Genomic DNA, 21,640 nt, shown 5'->3' with positions numbered 1-21,640 from the left:
GTTCCCATAGTATTCCTCATTCAAACCAATTTAATGCACGACCTCGGAGTTACCTGCATGACTTTGGCGGGCTATTTTGAAACAGTAATGATTGCACATGCAGGTACTTCTTTTGAAAGTCCTAAACAAGGTATAGCAGTCGTTGATAGGATATGCAGCTTATAGAACACGGATAACCTGTATGGATGAAACACAACTCAAAACTGGCAAATCAAAAACAAAATCAAACGTTGACATACAAGGTTTCCAGAATTTGGGGTTGAAATATAGGTTGATTGAGACCCATGAAGGAAACATAATCATATTTCTTTGTTAGAAAACGAGAAGAGAAGACCGATTCTTATCACAGCTAATCACGCTCATATCATTTTGAAACAAGATGACGAACACGAAAACACTCTCTGAAAAATTAGTTTCCGCATTTTGACACTACTGGGTCGGGTTTGTATTCCTAATTTCATGAGTGATTTTGGTAATGAGATTTGTGCTTCGTAAGGACATGTAGAATGCGTGATATGACTGAAAATAAGTTTATATTTGCAAATTGCAAGATAAAAGTATGAAATTATTTTGATAATATTCTACACTTTGAGAGGCATTGTTGGATGGAATCCGCTTTTGTTTGGAAGTTTGGATTCTTTAATACAACTCAAGGGAGACTTAGTTATTCATAAACAAAGGTAAATTAATACCACATTGACGTAACTAACAAATATCGTGTAACAATATTGAACTTATTAAATATATCCGCCAAATATTGGTAGGTTATATTTCAACATGGATCTCAATAATTCAATCAAACGCACAGCTGCTTCAGCTTCTGAACAAGCCTCGATACACTCGACTTATACGAGTAAAAAGTCGTATTGATTACCAGTTTCGAAAACTCATGAGAATGAGATATCTAGTTAGCATATTTTGCAACGAACATCTAATAGAACTTGAAGATCGCCAATTGCCACCCCTTTACCAAGTCACATTACTACACGCCTTACCAGTTCCGAGAAATCGTGCTCACAAGCTTGGATGCACTAACTGACAGACTGACAAATAGGAAACATAATGACTCTGGTGGAGGCATGATTCTTGACCTGGTTAAACAGATTAGTCTATTATGTGATCCGGACCTATTTAAAGCGTATTAGTATTACATAAATTTTATTGTGCTTAAATAAAAGTCCAGCCAGTGCCATGCGCTATGAATTATAATGACTTATAAAATCATCAGTTTACATAATACCCCAAGTTAAGAATATTACAGCGTTCATTGTTATGTTATACATGAAACATTTATCATGTTTATGCCGCAAGGTGAAAATTTGTATAGAGTCGTTCAATATGACATCGACACAACATCGGGCCCAAGGTTACTTAATGGACACAATTGTAAGAGACTAATATAAAAGAGAGAGAGAGAAATATGAAATCTACAGCTGTTCATATAGATTGAAATTATAAAGAGTGCAAAAATAAGAAAACAAATTGTCTGACACATTATCCATGTAGAATATTGAACAAATTCGGGAAGCATTCCATCAAGAACGATGGTAGACATGAATCCATGTTATAGATGCTTATATTGTCGGCGCTATGCAGTATCATCTAAATTTCTTGAAGAAGCAGATTACGTTGTTATTTGTTATTTCAGAGCCATCTCACTAGACTAGTGCCAGTAGGTTAACGGTATTATTATTTACTTTTTTTTTTATTAACAGGGTGGTTAAAACTAATCTCATGTTATATTTGAATGTTGGATAAAGCGTTACTATGGTTACCATTTTGTAAATATAATATATTTCCATTTTCATGTGCTATTGGTTTTGTTATATTTTAGTTTTCACAATTGAACGCGTAAAATTTTAAAAGCAAAAGCCGTGATCTGATAAACTTTGTTTAATGTTTTGAACCGGAAGCATCGTCTAATATACCCATGTTTCTTCTCATGATCAGAACGCCTGGACATGCTGGATCGGAACAAAATAGAGTAACAAAACAAATAGTTGTTACTGCAGTTATCTATAGTGTTTAGATCCATACATGTAATTTACAAGGGCAACGTTTATATGTTATATCAGACAACCGCTGTAATGTTTTTGTTATCAGTAAGATATTTTTATCAGTTGTATCAGGATCACTTTGGTTTATAACCAGCCATTTTTTGCTGTAAAATGAACATTTTGACACTACTGGGTCGGGTTTGTATCCTAATTTCATGAGTGATTTTGGTAATGAGATTTGTGCTTCGTAAGGACATGTAGAATGCGTGATATGACTGAAAATAAGTTTATATTTGCAAATTGCAAGATAAAAGTATGAAATTATTTTGATAATATTCTACACTTTGAGAGGCATTGTTGGATGGAATCCGTTTTTGTTTGGAAGTTTGGATTCTTTAATACAACTCAAGGGAGACTTAGTTATTCATAAACAAAGGTAAATTAATACCACATTGACGTAACTAACAAATATCGTGTAACAATATTGAACTTATTAAATATATCCGCCAAATATTGGTAGGTTATATTTCAACACGGATCTCAATAATGCATTCAAACGCACAGCTGCTTCAGCTTCTGAACAAGCCTCGATACACTCGACTTATACGAGTAAAAAGTCGTATGGATTACCAGTTCCGAAAACTCATAAGAATGAGATATCTAGTTAGCATATTTTGCAACGAACATCTAATATAATTTGCAGATCGCCAACCGCCACCCCTTTACCAAGTCACATTACTACACGCCTTACCAGTTCCGAGAAATCGTGCTCACAAGCTTGGATGCACTAACTGACAAACTGACAGACTGACAAATAGAAAACATAATGACTCTGGTGGAGGCATGATTCTTGACCTGGAAACAGATTAGTCTATATGTGATCCGGACCTATTTAAAGTATATCAGTATTACATAAATTGTATTGTGCTTAAATAAAAGTCCAGCCAGTGCCATGCGCCATGAATTATAATGACTTATAAAATCATCAGTTTACAAAATACCCCAAGTTAAGAATATTACATCGTTCATTGTTATGTTATAGATGAAATATTTATCATGTTTATGCCGCAAGGTGAAAATTTGTATAGAGTCGTTCAATATGACATCGACACAACATCGGGCCCAAGGTTACTTAATGGACACAATTGTAAGAGACTAATATCGCTCACGGTGATTAGTTTGCCAAATGTCAGGAGCAAAGTTTATCATCATGTTACATAAACTTTGATGCTTCATCAATATTTCGTGAAGACATTTTCTTTTCAAGTCCGTAAAGAATACTCATCATAGTGTTAATGTATCTATACTTTTATACATTCATTCAATGGACAATTCTGTAATGATAATTGGCCATTTTATGATTTCCCAAGCGTGGTCCATTATACTTATAATGTATTTGTGTGTAAATATTTGCATAGTTAAAAGATACCTTCATTGCTAATTTTGCATTATTACTTGTTTACTTACTTTTACGTAAGCGTATCTTATCTCATATTTGACTTGTCAATCTATTTCAAATTGAACTTCTTGCAGCTGAAATGTCGTGATCAAAATTTAACATTTTGCTCTTACATCGTCGAAAATTCTTGATATACGTGTATGAAACATGTCAAAACTGTCAAGACATTTGGAAAGCAACTTTAAGCGGGAAGAATACTAAATTATGAGCTATTTCTTAAATACCAAATGATCTTGAATGCAATGAATTGATTGTTTTATTCATGTTTTTTCTGATTTTGTGAATACTAGTATAGTAGTAATGCAATGTATGTAATATATGAAACCTTTTATTCTCAATGTAATGGTGATCCGCCCTTCAGGCCGCTGGGCCTTTTGAGCACCTGCTATATTGTTTTGTGTCTGATGTAATAGAATGACTTTGAAATACTTGAGAATTAAGTTTTAATCTAATCTTATCCAGTGAAATATGAAATCTACAGCTGTTCATATAGATTGAAATTATAAAGAGTGCAAAAATAAGAAAACAAATTGTCTGACACATTATCCATGTAGAATATTGAACAAATTCGGGAAGCATTCCAGGAAGAACGATGGTAGACATGAATCCATGTTATAGATGCTTATATTGTCGGCGCTATGTAGTATCATCTAAATTTCTTGAAGAAGCAGATTACGATGTTATTTGTTATTTCAGAGCCATCTCACTAGACTAGTGCCAGTAGGTTAACGGTATTATTATTTACTTTTTTTTTTATTAACAGGGTGGTTAAAACTAATCTCATGTTATATTTGAATGTTGGATGAAGCATTACTATGGTTACCATTTTGTAAATATAATATATTTCCATTTTCATGTGCTACTGGTTTTGCTCTTTTAGTTTTCACAATTGAACGGTTAAAATAAACTTTGATAAACTTTGTTTAATGTTTTGAACCTGAAGCATCGTCTAAAATACCCATGTTTCTTCTCATGATCAGAAGGCCTGGATCGGAACAAAATAGAGTAACAAATCAAATATTTGCTACTGTAGTTATCTATAGTGTTTAGATTCATACATGTAATATACAAGGGCAACGTTTATATGTTATACCGTAAAAACTTGATTGTTAGCATATATGTGCTTACTATCGAGGGCTTTTGAAAACATGAAATTGTACCATAGTCCGGCGCTCTACTAACTGAGCTAATTGGGTTGAGGCACAAATTTGCAGGTTTACTTTTTCGTATAATAGCTATGTAAAACTCTTTACACTTTTGTGGATGGGGCACTTCATGTTTGCATGTTTTAAAAGCGCTCGATAGTAAGCACATATGCTAACTATCGAGTTTTTACGGTACCAGACAACCACTGTAATGTTTTTTGTGCAGTAAGATATTTCTATCAGTTGTATCAGGATCACTTTGGTTTATAACCAGCCATTTTTTCCTGTAAAATGAACCAGTGCATTCGTAATTTGTTGAATATTTTAGCATGTTTTAAATAAAAGAACGGTTGTATAAATCCCTATATGGACGAAACACAACTCAAAACTGGTAAATCAAAAACAAAATCAAACGTTGACATACAAGGTTTCCAGAATTTGGGGTTAAAATATAGGTTGATTGAGACCCGTGAAGGAAACATAATCATATTTCTCTGTTAGAAAACGGGAAGAGAAGACCGATTCTTATCACAGATAATCACGCTCATATCATTTTGAGAAAGATGACGAACACGAAAACACTCTCTGAAAAATTAGTTTCCGCATTTTGACACTACTGGGTCGGGTTTGTATTCCTAATTTCATGAGTGATTTTGGTAATGAGATTTGTGCTTCGTAAGGACATGTAGAATGCGTGATATGACTGAAAATAAGCTCATATTTGCAAATTGTAAGATAAAATTATGAAATTATTTTGACAATATCCTACACTTTGAGAGGCATTTTTGGATGAAATCCAATTTTGTTTGGCAGTTAAAAGTACACAATAATATTGATGATTTCTTTTAAGCAATTTTTTAAGACTTGCTAAGGAGGACGTCCTCGTTGATATTCAAAATTTCGATTTTTAATACAATACTTTTATGAACTAAAATACCCTGTTGAAAAGAAAGCGTTATACCCTGCATTTCAAAGCGTTATACTCCGTAAAAACAGAGGTTGTAATCAAATCAACCAACCAGCCAATCAGGTTCGCCGCTAAAATATCAATTTCACTCATGGTACTGAATGGTACAGCGCAAACTTAAATACATATCTGATTGTAAAAACTAACATTTTTGTGAGTTTCCTCTATCCAGTGATACCAAAATATGCACAAAAAGTCTGCACAGTATGACACCATGATGCCATGTAAATGTGACCTCGCAGAGCCCAGAAAAATCGTACAAACAAGCAATTTTCTCCGAACTTTTGGCTAAGTATTTGTGAGAATCAGTATTACAATCAAAATATTAAGTTGAACTCAATATTACCTGGAATATTTGTGTAAGGGCTAAAATTAAAATCACTGGGCCTCAACAACCCTTAACAATTACTGGGTTTTTAGCGGGTTCGCCGTCGGACAAGTTTAGAACTGTCAAGCTTTCGTCAGGAGTAGCTCAGACTTCTTCAGGACAAAGTACCTAAGAATGAGACATGTAGGCCGCCCCTTGCCTACTGGTGGCTATGAAAAGAGCCGTTCACTGAGGACTGCCCTTTTCTACAGAAAACAAGCAGACAACAACCCTGCCTAACCTCAAAGTTCATGGTAGGTAAGATTTCTCTCCGCTAAAATGAGCGCAAAAGATGACTTACGATTAGCTAAAGCCGTTTGTGTGCTTATTTTATTGCACCGTGCAACTCCCTTTAGTCAGATTATGGTTAATACATTAATCATGATAAAGCTATCGTTCTAGAGGAGGGTGTTTCGACATTATGCCAAACTTGTTGCGGTATTTGTACACCTGTCTTAACTGAACTTTTGTCTATTCGTCGATGTACAGCAATGGGGGACCATTTGCAGCTTAGCAAAGCAATGGCAATCATAGCACAATCTTTTTTCTAATACTGGCACTGTGTAAAAATTGAGGGCGTATTTCTATCACCACTTGATTACTTCCAAGTTGATCAAATGGTATTAATAATAATTAACTTAATGACTCGTTTCTACATTAGATCCAGTTGTATAACCCTGAATAATATTGTTGAAAAGAAAAGGCTTCCATGGGGAAAATGAGTTACTGAGGAATTTAAGGTAAATTGAGTTGCAAATAACGCATACGAGATATGCAATGTGCATGCCTAATCGTCGGAAAAGGTACTAAAAAGACCCTTTAGATACGTATTCATCCAATTAAGAAAATCTAATGAAACCAATTATACGGACAATATAAACTGTGTCATCAACAATTTGAGATTTCCAATTAAAACCTATTTGCAGTTGATTTGATATGAATGATTACACACGATTTAATCTGTGTTTTTTAATAATAGTGTTTGCTTGTAATAAGCTCATGCAAGTGGAAATAAGAACAGGTTTCATTAGAGTCTGCCATTAGATTTAATAAAGCTGATGGTTTATGAAATAAGATGTATAATGAGAATGTCCCTTTTGGGTGAATAAATCAAGTTTGTCATTACCGCCCCGTTTTGGGGTTTTTTGAGTTCGATGAAAGGCCGTGTTCTGCGGCGCTGTAAATGTGCCTCCAAGATGCAAGCAATCGTCTCCAAGCGCTCCAAGTCCAAATAGAGTTGTCGTTTTACCTTTTAGGGAATTTCCTACATGATTATTTTAACCCATAATATGCCAATGTTAGCCCCATTTCCCTGTTAACCTGTAATTTACTCTGTGATTTAGTTATGGTAGATATGATCACCCAAAGGAAGCAAAAGGGGGCACCCTGTGCCTTCTCGGCGACATCCTTTCATACGCGCTGTAATGCTAAATGAATTGAGGACATCGTAATATAATTTTTTAAAGTGTTGAATCAAATGTTATTATATGTTGTCATATGTTATCAATATTTCTACTTGTCAAGCGAGTGAGTGATTATACTTTTTTTTGTTTATTTTGTACTATCAAATGAAAGAGGATGCGGGGTAAAAGAAAACGGGGTCGCTGCTTCGGGCATCCCTGTCGGGCACCTTTTTAGAGAAGGAAAGAGAGCTACCGAGGTATTTCCGTTGCCACAACGACTATAATACTGGAGGTAAAGGTATGGTGGTTATTTGATAAGGGTACTTCTTATGTTGTCAATGAGGAGACTTAATCATGTGATTTTTTTATGGCGCTACATTGTATTATTGCTTTAAGTCATTAACATCGATCAGTTATAGTAGTAATGTTGGTACAACCCAGATAAATCCCTTTAGATGAACTGGTAAGAGGAAGTAATGTCTTCAATGCATATATCACTGCCATGAGGCCTTGGTGCAATCCACAAAACGTCAACACTCTTAGGTTAACTAAACTATGCTATAACCTTCACAAAATCTTCACTAACATTACTGATATATTTACATCTATAGCACAGTCGCAGACGAATGTGTGGAGTCCCTTAACCAAAAACAATACATAATGGCATGCTATGTTCAGCTATTATTGACATAAATACGTTAAGAAGAAGAAGCTACAATTCAATGTGCTGATAGCATGCAGTGACGGTGCCACCTTTTTGAATGCTTTGTTTACGCACAATTTAACAATACTCATTGGTGGTACATTATAGCAGCAGGCGTCCAGGTACAGAATTGCACTGGTTGTTATAGTTGATTTCGTTAAATGTGGCGGAGAGAAAAGAAGCGCGCAAAGTACAAAAGACAGGCATGATTTTTCAAAGAGATATGTATGCGGATATTTTGATTTCAAAAGCACTGCCAATTAGCTGGGATCGTAGCGTGTATGTAGAAAGCATCTGGACAATCGCAAGGTGCACTTCGTCCCCCAGGGCTTTACTTTACCAGACATTTTTTACATCTAGGACAGAACTGGCCTACTTTCTCTAATATGCTTATTCACTTAGTCAGATTATTATTCTATTCTAATGGTACATTGAAATGTAAGAATGCAATGCTTGAGAAACACAAGAGACCCAGAATGTTAACTGGTTATAGTCTTTTTTCCTGTTGTATCAAATAACATGCAATTTGCTTCTCGGTATGGTACTGAATTGATAGTAAATTGTACATTTTTGGTTAACTATCAACTCCCAACAAAACACCATTTTGTGGCATAGATGTAGTAAAATATGTCACATAAACAAAGGTAAATGAATACCCTACGTTATGCGTTATAAACAGAAATTTAAAAACAAAAACATTATTCAACAACAAGATTTGACCATTGATATTGCCACTAATATTCCATCACGGGCAGTTGACTATTTGTGATCCATCTCGACAAACCCAGAAAGGAAAGATGTCGAAATGTTGTTTTTCATATTTTAGTGATAGCTGTAAAAAGTTGTAAATTGGCCCTCCATTCCATTTGAAATCCACACTCACCCTGTGGAAGATTTAGCTAAAGTCTTCCACAGAGGGAGTACGGGCTTCAAATAGAATAGACAATTGGGTAACTTCTATTTGAAATACTCACTCTAGTTGGGGAAGATATAGGTAAAGCCATATACACGAAGGAGTATGTGATTCAAAATATTAACCCTAGCTAAATTTCACTTAAAAAAACATACTCCCTCTGTGGACGATTTTTCATCAAATCGTCCAAAGGGTATGAAATAGCACCCTAAGGTTCAAAATGTTTTGTACTGTGTATGGTTTTGGTAATATGGTACAAATTGCGCAGGGAAATGGTACTTAAAGTAATACACTGACTTCCTTCAATCACAGCCCTGTATTGATATTAACAAATGACATCAGGCAATTTTTGACGAAATAACCCCCTTTCTTCAACACATTTCTTCCGTAATGAATATTTCAATTTTACAACCAAAAAGCAACACCAAACATACTTTTACAGTATGAATTTCAAAAGGACATTATTTCGCCAACTCAAAAACCTTCCGTGTTTTGCGGGAACGGGTCATATTTGTTGCTTTCACTATGGACCACAATAGTCTCACCCCGATGGCACAGTCCAATAACCTCAATTACATAATCATAGTGCAAAATTTGACCTCAAGTTGAATAGTATGAGTTTTTTGTACCCACATTTTCAAAGGTCATTCAATGAATGTACAATGGGGTTTAAGAACGGTGCCCCTGATAGATGAGCATATTGTGGATCGTAGTGTTTGGTATCTTTGACTTCTTTGAAGTAGTTGCCCTTTTATGGCCTTACTGAGGCACCGTTACCGCTGTCAATATGATAAACATCTCAAAAAAGTAACTAACCCCTTAAATAATGGCCATTATTCAAAAAGGGCTATTGTATTACAAATCTGTAAAATGCGTTGGAAGTAGAATTTATTTTTGCGCATTTTGACACCTCATTTGATACGATAGCCCAGAAAACAATAAAACACCGGTCAATTTAATGTAGCGAGGTCCAGATTTGAAACTTGCACTTACATACAAATATTTAAATACAAAAACACTCAGATATCATTACATCATTACACAGATTTCCTTCCATTACACTGAATACAAAATCAATTCAATTTACTGGAACTTTCAAATCTTGGGTTACATTGATTTAAATGCACGCTTTGACGTCAATATTTAGTCAATTGCTGCAAATGACGTGTCAAAATGTGCAGAAATAAATTCTGCTTCCAACGCATTTTACAGATTTGTAATACAATTACCCGTTTTTGAATAATGGTCATTATTTAAGGGGGGGTTAGTTACTTTTTTTGAGATGTTTATGTAAATGTGTCATACTTACTACTTCCTATTTCGAGTGGACAGACCTGTGTGTCCATTGGGTATTTGTGAAGCTGCATTTGGCACTCCGCAACGATTGTCAACCTGAACAGGACGGAACAGAATGGATTAAAACTAAATATTTATGTTGCTTTTATAAACACAATCTGACATGGAAACAGGCAGTTGAATATATTGACTTTGTTATCGCTGTAAACAAAAGTAAATAATAACAAATACATAACCTTTGGCAAATGGCAGCCCTCATTTCTGTTTTAAGTGTAACATGTGTAGTAATAAAATCGTGTACAAATATTCATGTACACACAAAAATAAATGTTGCCTGTTGTGAAAGCATATGTTATCAGATCGAATTGAGGGTTGCGTGGTTGTGAACAATATAAAAGTGAATATCATCAAACAAGTTTTACCTCTTGTAGACTCTTATCCTCTTACACTTTTTAACAAAGGTAGTTGTGAAAGTAAGAACATCAATATATTATAATTCATTATGACATTTATACGTGTTGGTATATACGGTAGTATCCTTCTGAAATAAATGGTGCTTCGTCAAATCTTTAATAAGATAACACTAACTAGACCTTAGCGATGCATGGAAATGAGAACCAAATTTCAGGCACAACGCCCAGACTTTGATCCACAAGCCTCAGCGCAGTGTACATTGTCGCTGTCCACTGCAACCAATATCATCAAACCATTCAGCAACAATTCAGGTATATTGCAGTTCAGGATTGCACGCCCCAGACATTCGTACGGGCTATAACGAGACAATTCTTCTTAACTTCAGTTCAGTTCGCCAAGGGAATTTCAAGCTAACTGAATTTCTCCACAAGAACGCATTTAAGGGGGTACTACACCCTTCGATAAATTTGTGACTATTTTTGCACTTTTCTCAAAAACTAATAACACACTGGTAACAAAAGTTATGTATATTATAGGGGCAAGGAATCCAGTTACTACACTGGAATTTCAGTGACTCAAGGTAAACGGTACGTTATTTATGATAAGAAATGAGGTACCGCTAGGATGTACCTCATTTCCTATCATATATACTGAACTGCTTGTCTTGAATCACTGAAATTTCAGTGTAGTAATTGGATTCCTTGCCCCAATAATATACATAACTTTTGTTACCAGTGTGTTATTAGTTTTTGAGAAAAATACAAAAATAGTCACAAATTTACCACAGGGGTGTAGTACCCCCTTAACTACCTATAGGATTCGAACCCGCAAGCTCTCGCACCATACCATAGTCGAACACCTTATCGATTTAACTAACTTAACTGCTATTAGAAGAGGAACTATTTGAAGACGTGAGCGCAAGAAGACCTTAAGTCCACTTGGCCCCTCAACATGTATACACTAAAGTTGCGTATAGTTTCGTATAATTTGGGAATGTTTTATACATGTTCAGGGGCCAAAACAAATCTTTCACAACCTTTCATGATGTTTTCACCCTGGAACATGTATTAAACATTATAAAACCCTAAGAAACTATACGTAACTTTAGTGTATCATGTTGAGGGCCAAGTGGACTTACGGTCTTCTTGCGCTCAGGTCTTCATTTGTAAAAGCTTTATTCCACCATTCTTCCGTAAACATGGCGACCATACATGATGGAATATGATCGGTCAATGGCCTAAATGGTATTCTTGTGGAATGTTATGATGTGGGCGTCACAAACTAGTAAAATTAGGCCAAATTTTGGTTAAAATCAATTTTGAAGCCGATGGCTTTGTTTAAACTGAAAATTTGATTTAGGCTTACTCTGTTAGAAAAGGTTTAGACAATATTTACTCCGGCTTTTATTGGCCCACCACGCTATATTGTATATTCTTTGAAAACAACATAGTTCTTATAGCGAAAGAGTTTTGCTACGGTGGGCATGCATGAAGAGACTCGCAGGCTAGAAATAATAAACAGTCAACTCTACTTTGTTTTCAATTATGATATATATAAATGATGATACACAAATCGTATATATTCGACCCAATTATCGAGATCATTAAACTTCTTCCAAGAATTTATATTATAAAAAGAGATTCAATAAGGACAGAATTCCAGCTGGTTAATTTAGATAGATGGAGCATCTAATACAGCTATCTATGGGCTAGGATATCACCCATCAATCTCACCTGTTGCAGTTCTTATTTCGATACCAATTTTTCAAAATGTCTCCTACTTTCTGATCTAATTAATTTTAAATTTCAAATTTTAAGAAATTTCCTGCGTTTCAAAACAGGATATCCTTCGATTTTTAGTAATAACTTTTTAATAAGCATTTTTTAAAGATTTATATTTTTGATATTTACTTGCTTTATCGCAAAGCGTATAATATTATAGACGCTTTTTTATTGTGTTGTGATCAAGTTACTTTAAATGTAATAAAATCAAGAAAAAAATAGGTTTCTTTATTATTTTGGTATGGAAAAGTAATTGCTACAATATATATTAATATTTTGGATAACTTCATAAATGCTAACTTATTGGAACACATGCCAATGTCACTGCGATATTTGGAGAACATTTCATGCAAAGTTGATTTAAAGTTATTAGAGAGATTGCGATTTCAATATACGTAAGTATCGGACTTTGATCTATTCAAAACCACTCTCCTGTATCGAAGCGAGGTCACGTATTTAACCAGTCTAGAAGATTTTCCACGTGCGAAATCAACACAGATACATCGTTGAAAATGTACAAAATTTGTTCATTTCACAATATATTAAAGACAGTCAAGGATAATGAACATGCGAAGGAAAGTCTAATTATTATTTTGATTTTGTTTGTTTGTAACAATCATTACATTGCGATGTGTTAAAAATTGACTAAATTTATACACGATGTCCATACGCAGAGATTGCCCATTGAAATGTGTGTGATACTTTGCATATAAAAAATGACATTGCGATTTCACATTTTGGATTCCAACGTCGTATAAAACGCAGGTGTTACGTAGAAATATGCTGATTTTACGACATGTCAAAGTTCATGCAACGCGCCTAATTTTCAGGACGAAAAAGTCTCATTTTGAAAGTAAAGTCATGATATATGGATATAGTGATCCTTAATCTACCAAAATATAATGTTTTTGGGCAACTATAATATTTGGGGAGCACAAAAAATTCAATGCTGTTTGAATTAGGCAGAGACTCGGTAGCCCGCGGAAACCATTATTTATTCAATCGCTATGCCCTCTATCGACCTAGATCAGATATTATAGTCTTTGTTCCAGCCGCCTTCTTCTCTTGGTAACGAATGAGCACAATCCAGTTTGGAACCGAGACTAGCAATATTTAACACCGTATTAACGTACGTAAAAACGTACGGTCCACGTGCTGCGTATGGAACAATCTCGTTATTAAAATAAAATGCTGCTAGTTGGAGGCTGTTAGTAACATATAGGAAACGAGTAACGCAACAATTTGTTTAAGCAAAATGTGTAATAAAATGAAAGAAATAGGTTAGAATTAATCCAGAATCCCAAATAGTACTCTTAAGTAAAGATGAGTTGACTTCTGACGTCAAATGTATATGTATCCATTGTACTAAGTACTGATACCTGTATCAATTGTACTAAGTACTGATATCTGTATCATTGTACGAAGTACTGATATCTATATCATTGTACTAAGTACTGATGTCTGTATCAATTGTACTAAGTACTGATACCTGTATCAATTGTACTAAGTACTGATATCTGTATCATTGTACTAAGTACTGATATCTGTATAAATTGTACTAAGTACTGATACCTGTATCAATTGTACTAAGTACTGATACCTGTATCAACTGTACTAAGTACTGATATCTGTATCATTGTACTAAGTACTGACATCTGTATCAATTGTACTGATATCTGTATCAATTGTACTAATTATTTTAATTATTGATATCTGTATCGATTGTACTAAGTACTGATATCTGTATCAATTGTACTAATTATTCTAATTATTGATATCTGTATCAATTGTACTAAGTACTGATATCTGTATCAATTGTAATAAGTACTGATATCTGTATCAATTGTTCTAAGTACTGATATCTATATCAACTCTACTAAGTATTAATATTATATCTTGTCTGTTTCCAATATTATTGCATCACATCTATACAAACGAATCACTCGAGACTAATGTGTTTTTCAACACACAAAATAAAAATGAAAATAATAGAATAAATAAATTCATATTGTCCCTGTAACCGGTTGCTGTCTTGATAAGATGCTGTCCAATTGATCTCAGGACAAGTAATTGATGTTATTGATGTTATCTATAACTCGTTGCCAGTTACCAGTAAATCTCCTCTTTCTCTCTCTCTTTCTCTCCTGGCCAATGACCCTAAGTTTGATGTTATCTTAAGAGTGTATCACGCAGACTGGAAAGTTGTTCCCAAGTGAACAATAATGTCCTTATAATTTCTATTCTCAATAAAATGAGTAGCTGTGAAAATTCCACAGCAATTGCAATGGGTTGAATTCGGTGTGTTAGAATCCTAAGGGGAATTAGAAGAGCCGAATTCAACTTTCTGAATCACCGCAATTAACTGAATTGTATTACCCACCGTTTATTGTGGTATATTAAAAGTGTTTTTAGCTAAGGCACATAATGCTATACATAATATAATACGGCCTAATAAATAAAAGCAGCATGGCACAATAATTATAATCTATCTATATCTAGAAAGAATATCTCTCCATCAATAATCCCATTTCACTCTACCCTGTCCTGTCCTCCTCCACATAACGCTTCAAATCCTTTAAATGCCATATATCCACCCACCGTCTACATTACATGTCCCTCCTTCTAACATGTATTCTATGGTCCAATCTGTTTGTTTGTGAGTCCATCTATCATATTGTCTACATAGGTGGCCAGCCCATGTCCCATGTTTTTGTTTTCGTTGTTCGTATTTCCTGTATGATATCTCCCCTTTGTTTCATTCGTCAAATCTTGGTTACTAATCCGTCCCCTTCTTGTAACACAATCAATTCCCTATTCATTGCCATTTTCGTGACTCGCAGCTTATTCTTCAACCTCTTACTCAAGTCTTAGCCCACAGGACAGCACGGAATTAAAGAATTATTGAGTGGGAGATCCTCATCACGAAATATGAAGCCAGCTGAGTTTGATCAATTTCAGCCAAGCCTACTGAATTCTCCTATTCACTTCACCTGCTGTTTCATTTTCCAGAGAGATGTTTTGCCCATGTATATTTTTTTGCAGCTGTCAACTACCTCTATGGTCTTCCCCAAACAGTATAATGACTTGATTCAATTAAAGGATCTTATTTAACATTTTTTGTTAGCATTTCACAATCTCTGCCATTCGACTCCAATCATCATTTTGTTTCCAATCTGGCTTATCAGTGTTATAGAGTTCTCTATAGAATTCTTTGATGGTTTCTGTGACCTTTACCTTGTTTGTAGCCACTAATCCATCTTTTGTTTTCAGTGATGGCATTTTGCATTCTTGGTCTTACCTTCACGTAAGCATCACAAATGTTTTTATATTCCTAACCCAACCCTAACGCTAACCTTAACTCTAAACTCTAACCCTAAACCCTAAAACCAACCCTAGAATTCGTGATGATGCAAGCATGAAGGTATATAGAACCACATTTTTCTGTTGATTGTTTTTGTTGCTTTTCATTTCCTCTTCTGCTGCCTTTTCATCTTACGTATTGTTTTATATCTGTGTATTCTATCTGCTTGGTTGTTGATATCTGAAGGGCATGAGCACTTTTCGCCTCTATGAGGCTTATCATTGTTATAGAGTTCTCTATAGAATTCTTTGATGGTTTCTGTGACCTTTACCTTGTCTGTAGCCACTAATCCATCTTTTGTTTTCAGTGATGGCATTTGCATACTTGGTCTTACCTTCACGTAAGCATCACAAATTGTTTTATATTCCTAACCCAACCCTAACTCTAAACTCTAACCCTAAACCTTAAAACCAACCCTAGAATTCGTGATGATGCAAGCATGAACGAATATAGAACCACATTTTTCTGTTGATTGTTTTTTTGCTTTTCATTTCCTCTTCTGCTGCCTTTACAACTTACGTATTGTTTTATATCTGTGTATTCTATCTGATTGGCTGTTGATATCTGAAGGGCATGAGCACTTTTCTCCTCTATGAGCATGTGTTGTTGACTGTTTTTCCTGCCTATTTGCTAGCGTCTCTCAATAATATAATAGTAATGGTTGCACTCGCTCATTCTGTTGATCAAGTGGTTCTGTATCTCCTAGTATAGAGAATCTATAGTTCAAGTTGGAATTGGTGTTGCTTGTTGGAAAGTATTTCCAGGTGAATGTAATTCGTAGGTCTCTTCATCCTATGTATCCTTTCCACCTTAGTATCAATCTTTATAATATATATATTTAAATATCCTTCACACTAATTAATTATAATATATAAACTTGAATAATAATAATTGCATATGTTGCAATCTTTGAATTAAGGCCCATTAAACATTCTGATGTTTGATTTTATATGTAGGCTTCATTAAAAATCATATTCGATACTGGAATTCCACGTTGGCAATGATATTTTTTTTATCAATGGTTATACGTATAATTGTACCAGTCATTATAGTCCTCAGCCTAGGGGAAATCAAAACACTATCAATCTTACAAGATAGTGAAAGAGTTTTAATCGATTATGTTATATGCATTTGTTTACCGACGTTTCAACCGATAAAAAGCATGATGTGACCTTGAAAATAGTTGAAAGCGATGTTTGCGTTGCATAATGGTTGTTTATTCACTTCACTCATAAGGCAGTTTGTTTAAAAAGTTGAAATTGTTGGAATTTTGTTTGGAGATCAACTAAATGAAAAGTTACTACTCGGATCTTATTTTTTTTCTTCAAAACTATAGTACAGGTATTGTAAATAAAAGATAAATGGAAGCTTAATATGTTTAATACTTATAAATCTTGTGAAGTGTTTACCTACTAAGTGGATGTGGTATCAAATGTAAATGTGTTTAACAAATCTGTGGTTTTGTAAACAAGCAGGTTTGATTTGCTTCAAGATATAGACGGACCACAGACAGGACCTTTACAGAACGCCTGCAACTACCAATCGGTAAGCAGAGGAAAGGTGATTCTCTTTTACCGGGAAATTTAAACTGTCATACACACATACGCATATCTGTAAAATCGTTTAAACATACTAAACATGGCTGACCTTGCAGTGTCACTTTAAGCATGCCGTTCCGCTTGTACTTTAAATTGAAGTATAGATTGATTAGGTAAACAGGTTATAATAGTGCAAGAGAAGAAACTGTGACAATGGGCCACTTGTTTCCTGTCAAAATACGGCTTGTTAGGGAATTCATCGACTTGGGATATTTAAATGGCCACCAGTGAAAATCGCGCGTCTCACAAAATAATAATATGTAGGCCACGTGTCCTGGGACATGTTTATAATGCATTTATTCAGCTCTAGTAAAAAAGTGCAGACGCATTATCTCGTGACAAAGTGAGATATTGTTGCCGAAATGTGAGAAGAGAATGCTGTTAAAAAGTGAAAACAATTACCATTTGATGTGACAATATGCTCATAACATTCTACGACATAATTGCTAGTGAAATTTAAACCGCTCTGCGGTATATTAAAGCCCTGAAGAAATCTTATCGAATAGGTCTTTGGGTAAACTCAACTGAGCACGGCCCCTGCCTCAATGATTCTCTGCCAAGCGTTGCCTGTTAAAAAAGGCGTAATTTGTTCTGCTCCAATGCTTACAGAGCAAACTATATCCATGCGAATTATGAAAGAGAGTGTTGAAGAGACTAACCGTTTATATTGTCAACACACTAATATACGCATGCCCAGCGTCAAAGTTCATAGATGCACACATGGAGTTTAGGCACGTGCAATCTTACATTCTCAAAATCTGCAATCGATGATTATAAGGATTGGGCAGTTTGCCTTACCAAATGGTGCTTAAATTGAATGATGACGCACTGAGCCCCTTGAGTGGTGTACATGCCTTCGAGTACTATGGCATAATAACATTGAAACCTAACCGACTGTATGTGGGAAACTAAATTTGTGTGATCACGTGACTATGACTTTCGGCGCGTGTTTCTATACTAAGAGACTGGAATGCTCCCAGAATACTTTCAGCTTGAAATATCCTGCCTTATTTTCTGTTCCAGCTGATGACTTGCTTGTTTGCTTGTTCGAAGGCGCCATAAAATAACACATTTTAAAAAGTTCAGGCTTAAGGGCAGAATAAGGGGAGATACATTCGTCCACGCCTAAATTTGAGATTTCTTGATACTTGTCATTACTGAGATGTATTCTTTCATTTGAAACTGATAAAATACAACTTTTTAATATTTCTTTTCATTTCTTCTTGATTTAAAAAAATATTATTTCACTCTTCCCAACTCTAAAAAGTACATGGCTCTAGATACCTGAAGTAAATGCGCGAATTCGAATATTTTGATTACGCGCGCGATTCACGTTGCGTGACGAGGCGCAAACCTGCGTGTATGTCCAACGCAGTCAAGTCGCATTCGGTATGTCGTTAACGCCAGCAAACGTGTGTAAAAAAGAATTGTATTTGAAATGCCATTCTGACTTTTAAATTATTTTGGATTTTGGCGCACTAAAAGCATATAATTTTGGATTCATTGGTGATGAAAATAAAGACCATGCACCAGATAAAGCTTTCGCAAGCGTAAAAGTCTTACCGTTTTAAAGTATAAGGACGTTTTGTGCATAATTTTGACGTTTTTTTACTACATGTAACCTTAATTTCTCATATGTCACTTTTGACACGATTGCACGATTCTTTGTGACAAGATAACTCGTAAAATATGCAAGCAAAAGGCACATTTTTTGCCACTATTGTTTAAAGCACATCAAAGTCTATTGAAGGTTTTCACACTTTCAAAATATTTGTTTTAAACAAAAATATACACCATTTATATGTACAGTTTTTGGCTGACTAGAGTGACAAAATTGCTTTTTGCACATGTTTTTCTCAATATTTCAAAAAACAAGAGAAATTTCCAAAAATAAAAAAAGCCTTCCCTTATTTTTTCACTTCGGACTGATTTTTTTTGTATGTTGTCACAAAAAAAAACCGAACATTTTTGTTTAATTTCTTGACTTGTTTCCATTCCAAAAATATATACTTTTATATACTTACAATTCAGAAATAATAAAATCGGAAAAGGTCCATGTTCTCTTTCATTATTCTACCCTCAATTTGGAAATAAATTATGAATATTTGATAAAATGAGGTGAAATATGAACTGTTCTATTCAACGAGGCTTTACTATCTGTAGCGCTTCACTCTATGGGCCTATTGTGCTTTCGCGGATTGCAATAGTCTTTTTGCAGGTGACGCTAAAAATAGCCAACATAATCAATAGTAATTAGTCAATCAAATGATAAGAATCTTTGTATGATCTAGTGATATATATATATATAAGAGTCTGTTGCAGTTGCAACCAATGCACTGAAGCTTTTATTCATCTACTGTGTCCGATTTGAGCGCTGACATTATTGGAAAATGTTGCCTAATTATTATTCATGAAGTCATGCGATCGACGCCTTTAGTTGTCAAATTAGGTGACTTTATTATTAGGTGTTTGTATTCATACAGTGTGTGGGCGTATCGAGTTGTATCGTCAGGTCATATAATAGCGCGTTCATTTATTTCATTCAAATTAGCCGCACAAACCACTTTGGGTGCCGCCTTGAAATTACATATGGAAAGTTTGTGTGCAACAAAATTGAGGCAACTCAAGCACTCTGCAGCTCAAGCATTGGGCTGTGTAATAACAATGGTACATGACTTTGATGTGGTCTCTTTTTCATACTCCCCTGCCGTATAAAGCGTTAATATGCTGTCGGGTTGGGGGTATCAAATTAATAAATTTGTTCAATGCAATGGCACCACTTTTATGAATAGCCTGTCGGCAAATCAAATCGGCATCAAAGGAATAATGCGTTACGTAATCTATATTGTCTCTTCATGTTTATATAACCTCCTTGGTTACAACTATTATATTTCTTGCGTGTATGTCCTTTGTTTATTTGTTTAAATACTTGTTTTAGCATGGGCGTTGCCTCTTTTTTTTTAAACATAATAAAAGTGAAGAAAAGAACCGTCAGCGCAATAGTTAAGTATGAAAAACTTTCACTGACGGATAATTTTTTTTCGGGGGGTAATGGGTCATGTGAATTTTATTGGGGATGCAAATATTGGGGAATTAACCTACAAATGAACAATTTTCGCGCAATCTGACGATATTTTGTCCAAAATATGACAATTGTCGCACAAAATAAGGCCACGCACGCCCAAAATATGGCTATTTTGATGATGGGGGTGAGGGAGGAAAAATTGGGGGAAATACAAATGAATCCATTCAAATTATTGCAGTATACCTACCGTTGTGTGTATAACACACTCCCATCCCGTTCTACTCTGAACATTGCATTCGGAGTTGTTATTACGTGTCGCTTGGAGCTTTTACCATTCAAAAAATATGTGTCCGGATACCAAACATCTTTCAACATAATCGTGCTGAGACGAAGTTGGTCCATGTTGCCCTCATATTGGAGTCTCTTGTCCTGCCACCTCTGTCTGAAAAATACATCGATTTTGAATTCCTGAAATGAAAAAAAAAAAGAATGTCTCAAATTAATAACCACATTAATTATACAGATTAGAGGTATTTGTGTTTGTGGAAGAAAATGGGTGTGTCGGGATAAATAAGGCCCCAAAACATACGTTTGTAGGGCGTTTGTCTTATGTTGTGATAATCAAGACCAAAGACTTGTACTACGACTAATTTCAGGTTTTGCATTCTTATTTTTAGAAAACATATATTATAATATCTTTATAACCGATTATTAATATTAAAGGGTATATATATTGCTCGAACAACATCATATCATTGGTAAGCTAATATTATAAGGGCAACGAAAATGACTCCCTTTTTTGAGAAAATAAGTTGAATAAAATTGATATTCTGCAAAAACCAACTATAAGCGGTGAGTTCATTCGAACGAGACAGATTTGACCTAGACACTACAGTGATGTCATGATATGATTATTGCCAGCTTTGAGAAAATGGACTGTCAACACTCTCAATGCACAGAGCGTATACTGTTTTTGTTATCAGAAAAAACTCTGAATCAAGTATTACAAATTTATTGGTTTTTACACATACGGATAAAATCAGGCCGCTTCTTTAATATAAATTAGTAAATTATGATATTAGAATTCATATGTATATCAACATGATGCGAAATACTTGGACTAAAAAATATAAAAAATAATTTAGATCAATTTCACAGTACGAGCTTAGGACTTGAGCATGACATTTCAATAATGTATTTATTATGCAAAT

General features: G+C 34.8%; 1 protein-coding gene across 2 annotated transcripts in view; it reads right to left on the bottom strand.

Annotated features, from left to right (window-relative positions):
• Positions 1–21,640, bottom strand: part of LOC140160969 (gamma-aminobutyric acid receptor subunit alpha-2-like) — a 255,302-nt gene that overhangs the window by 101,387 nt on the left and 132,275 nt on the right. For both annotated transcript variants that reach the window (XM_072184325.1, XM_072184326.1), the window contains exons 4-5: positions 20,677–20,897; positions 10,264–10,346 (exon numbers count right to left, since the gene is read on the bottom strand). In XM_072184325.1, coding sequence (XP_072040426.1) covers positions 10,264–10,346; positions 20,677–20,897 — 304 coding nt within the window. The remainder of the gene's footprint in view (positions 1–10,263; positions 10,347–20,676; positions 20,898–21,640) is intronic.

Source organism: Amphiura filiformis, chromosome 9 (genome assembly GCF_039555335.1).
Source record: "Amphiura filiformis chromosome 9, Afil_fr2py, whole genome shotgun sequence".
NCBI classification, from domain to species: domain Eukaryota; kingdom Metazoa; phylum Echinodermata; class Ophiuroidea; order Amphilepidida; family Amphiuridae; genus Amphiura; species Amphiura filiformis.
Note: the sequence above shows the minus strand (reverse complement) of the source record. Positions and strands in the feature narration are given on the sequence as shown.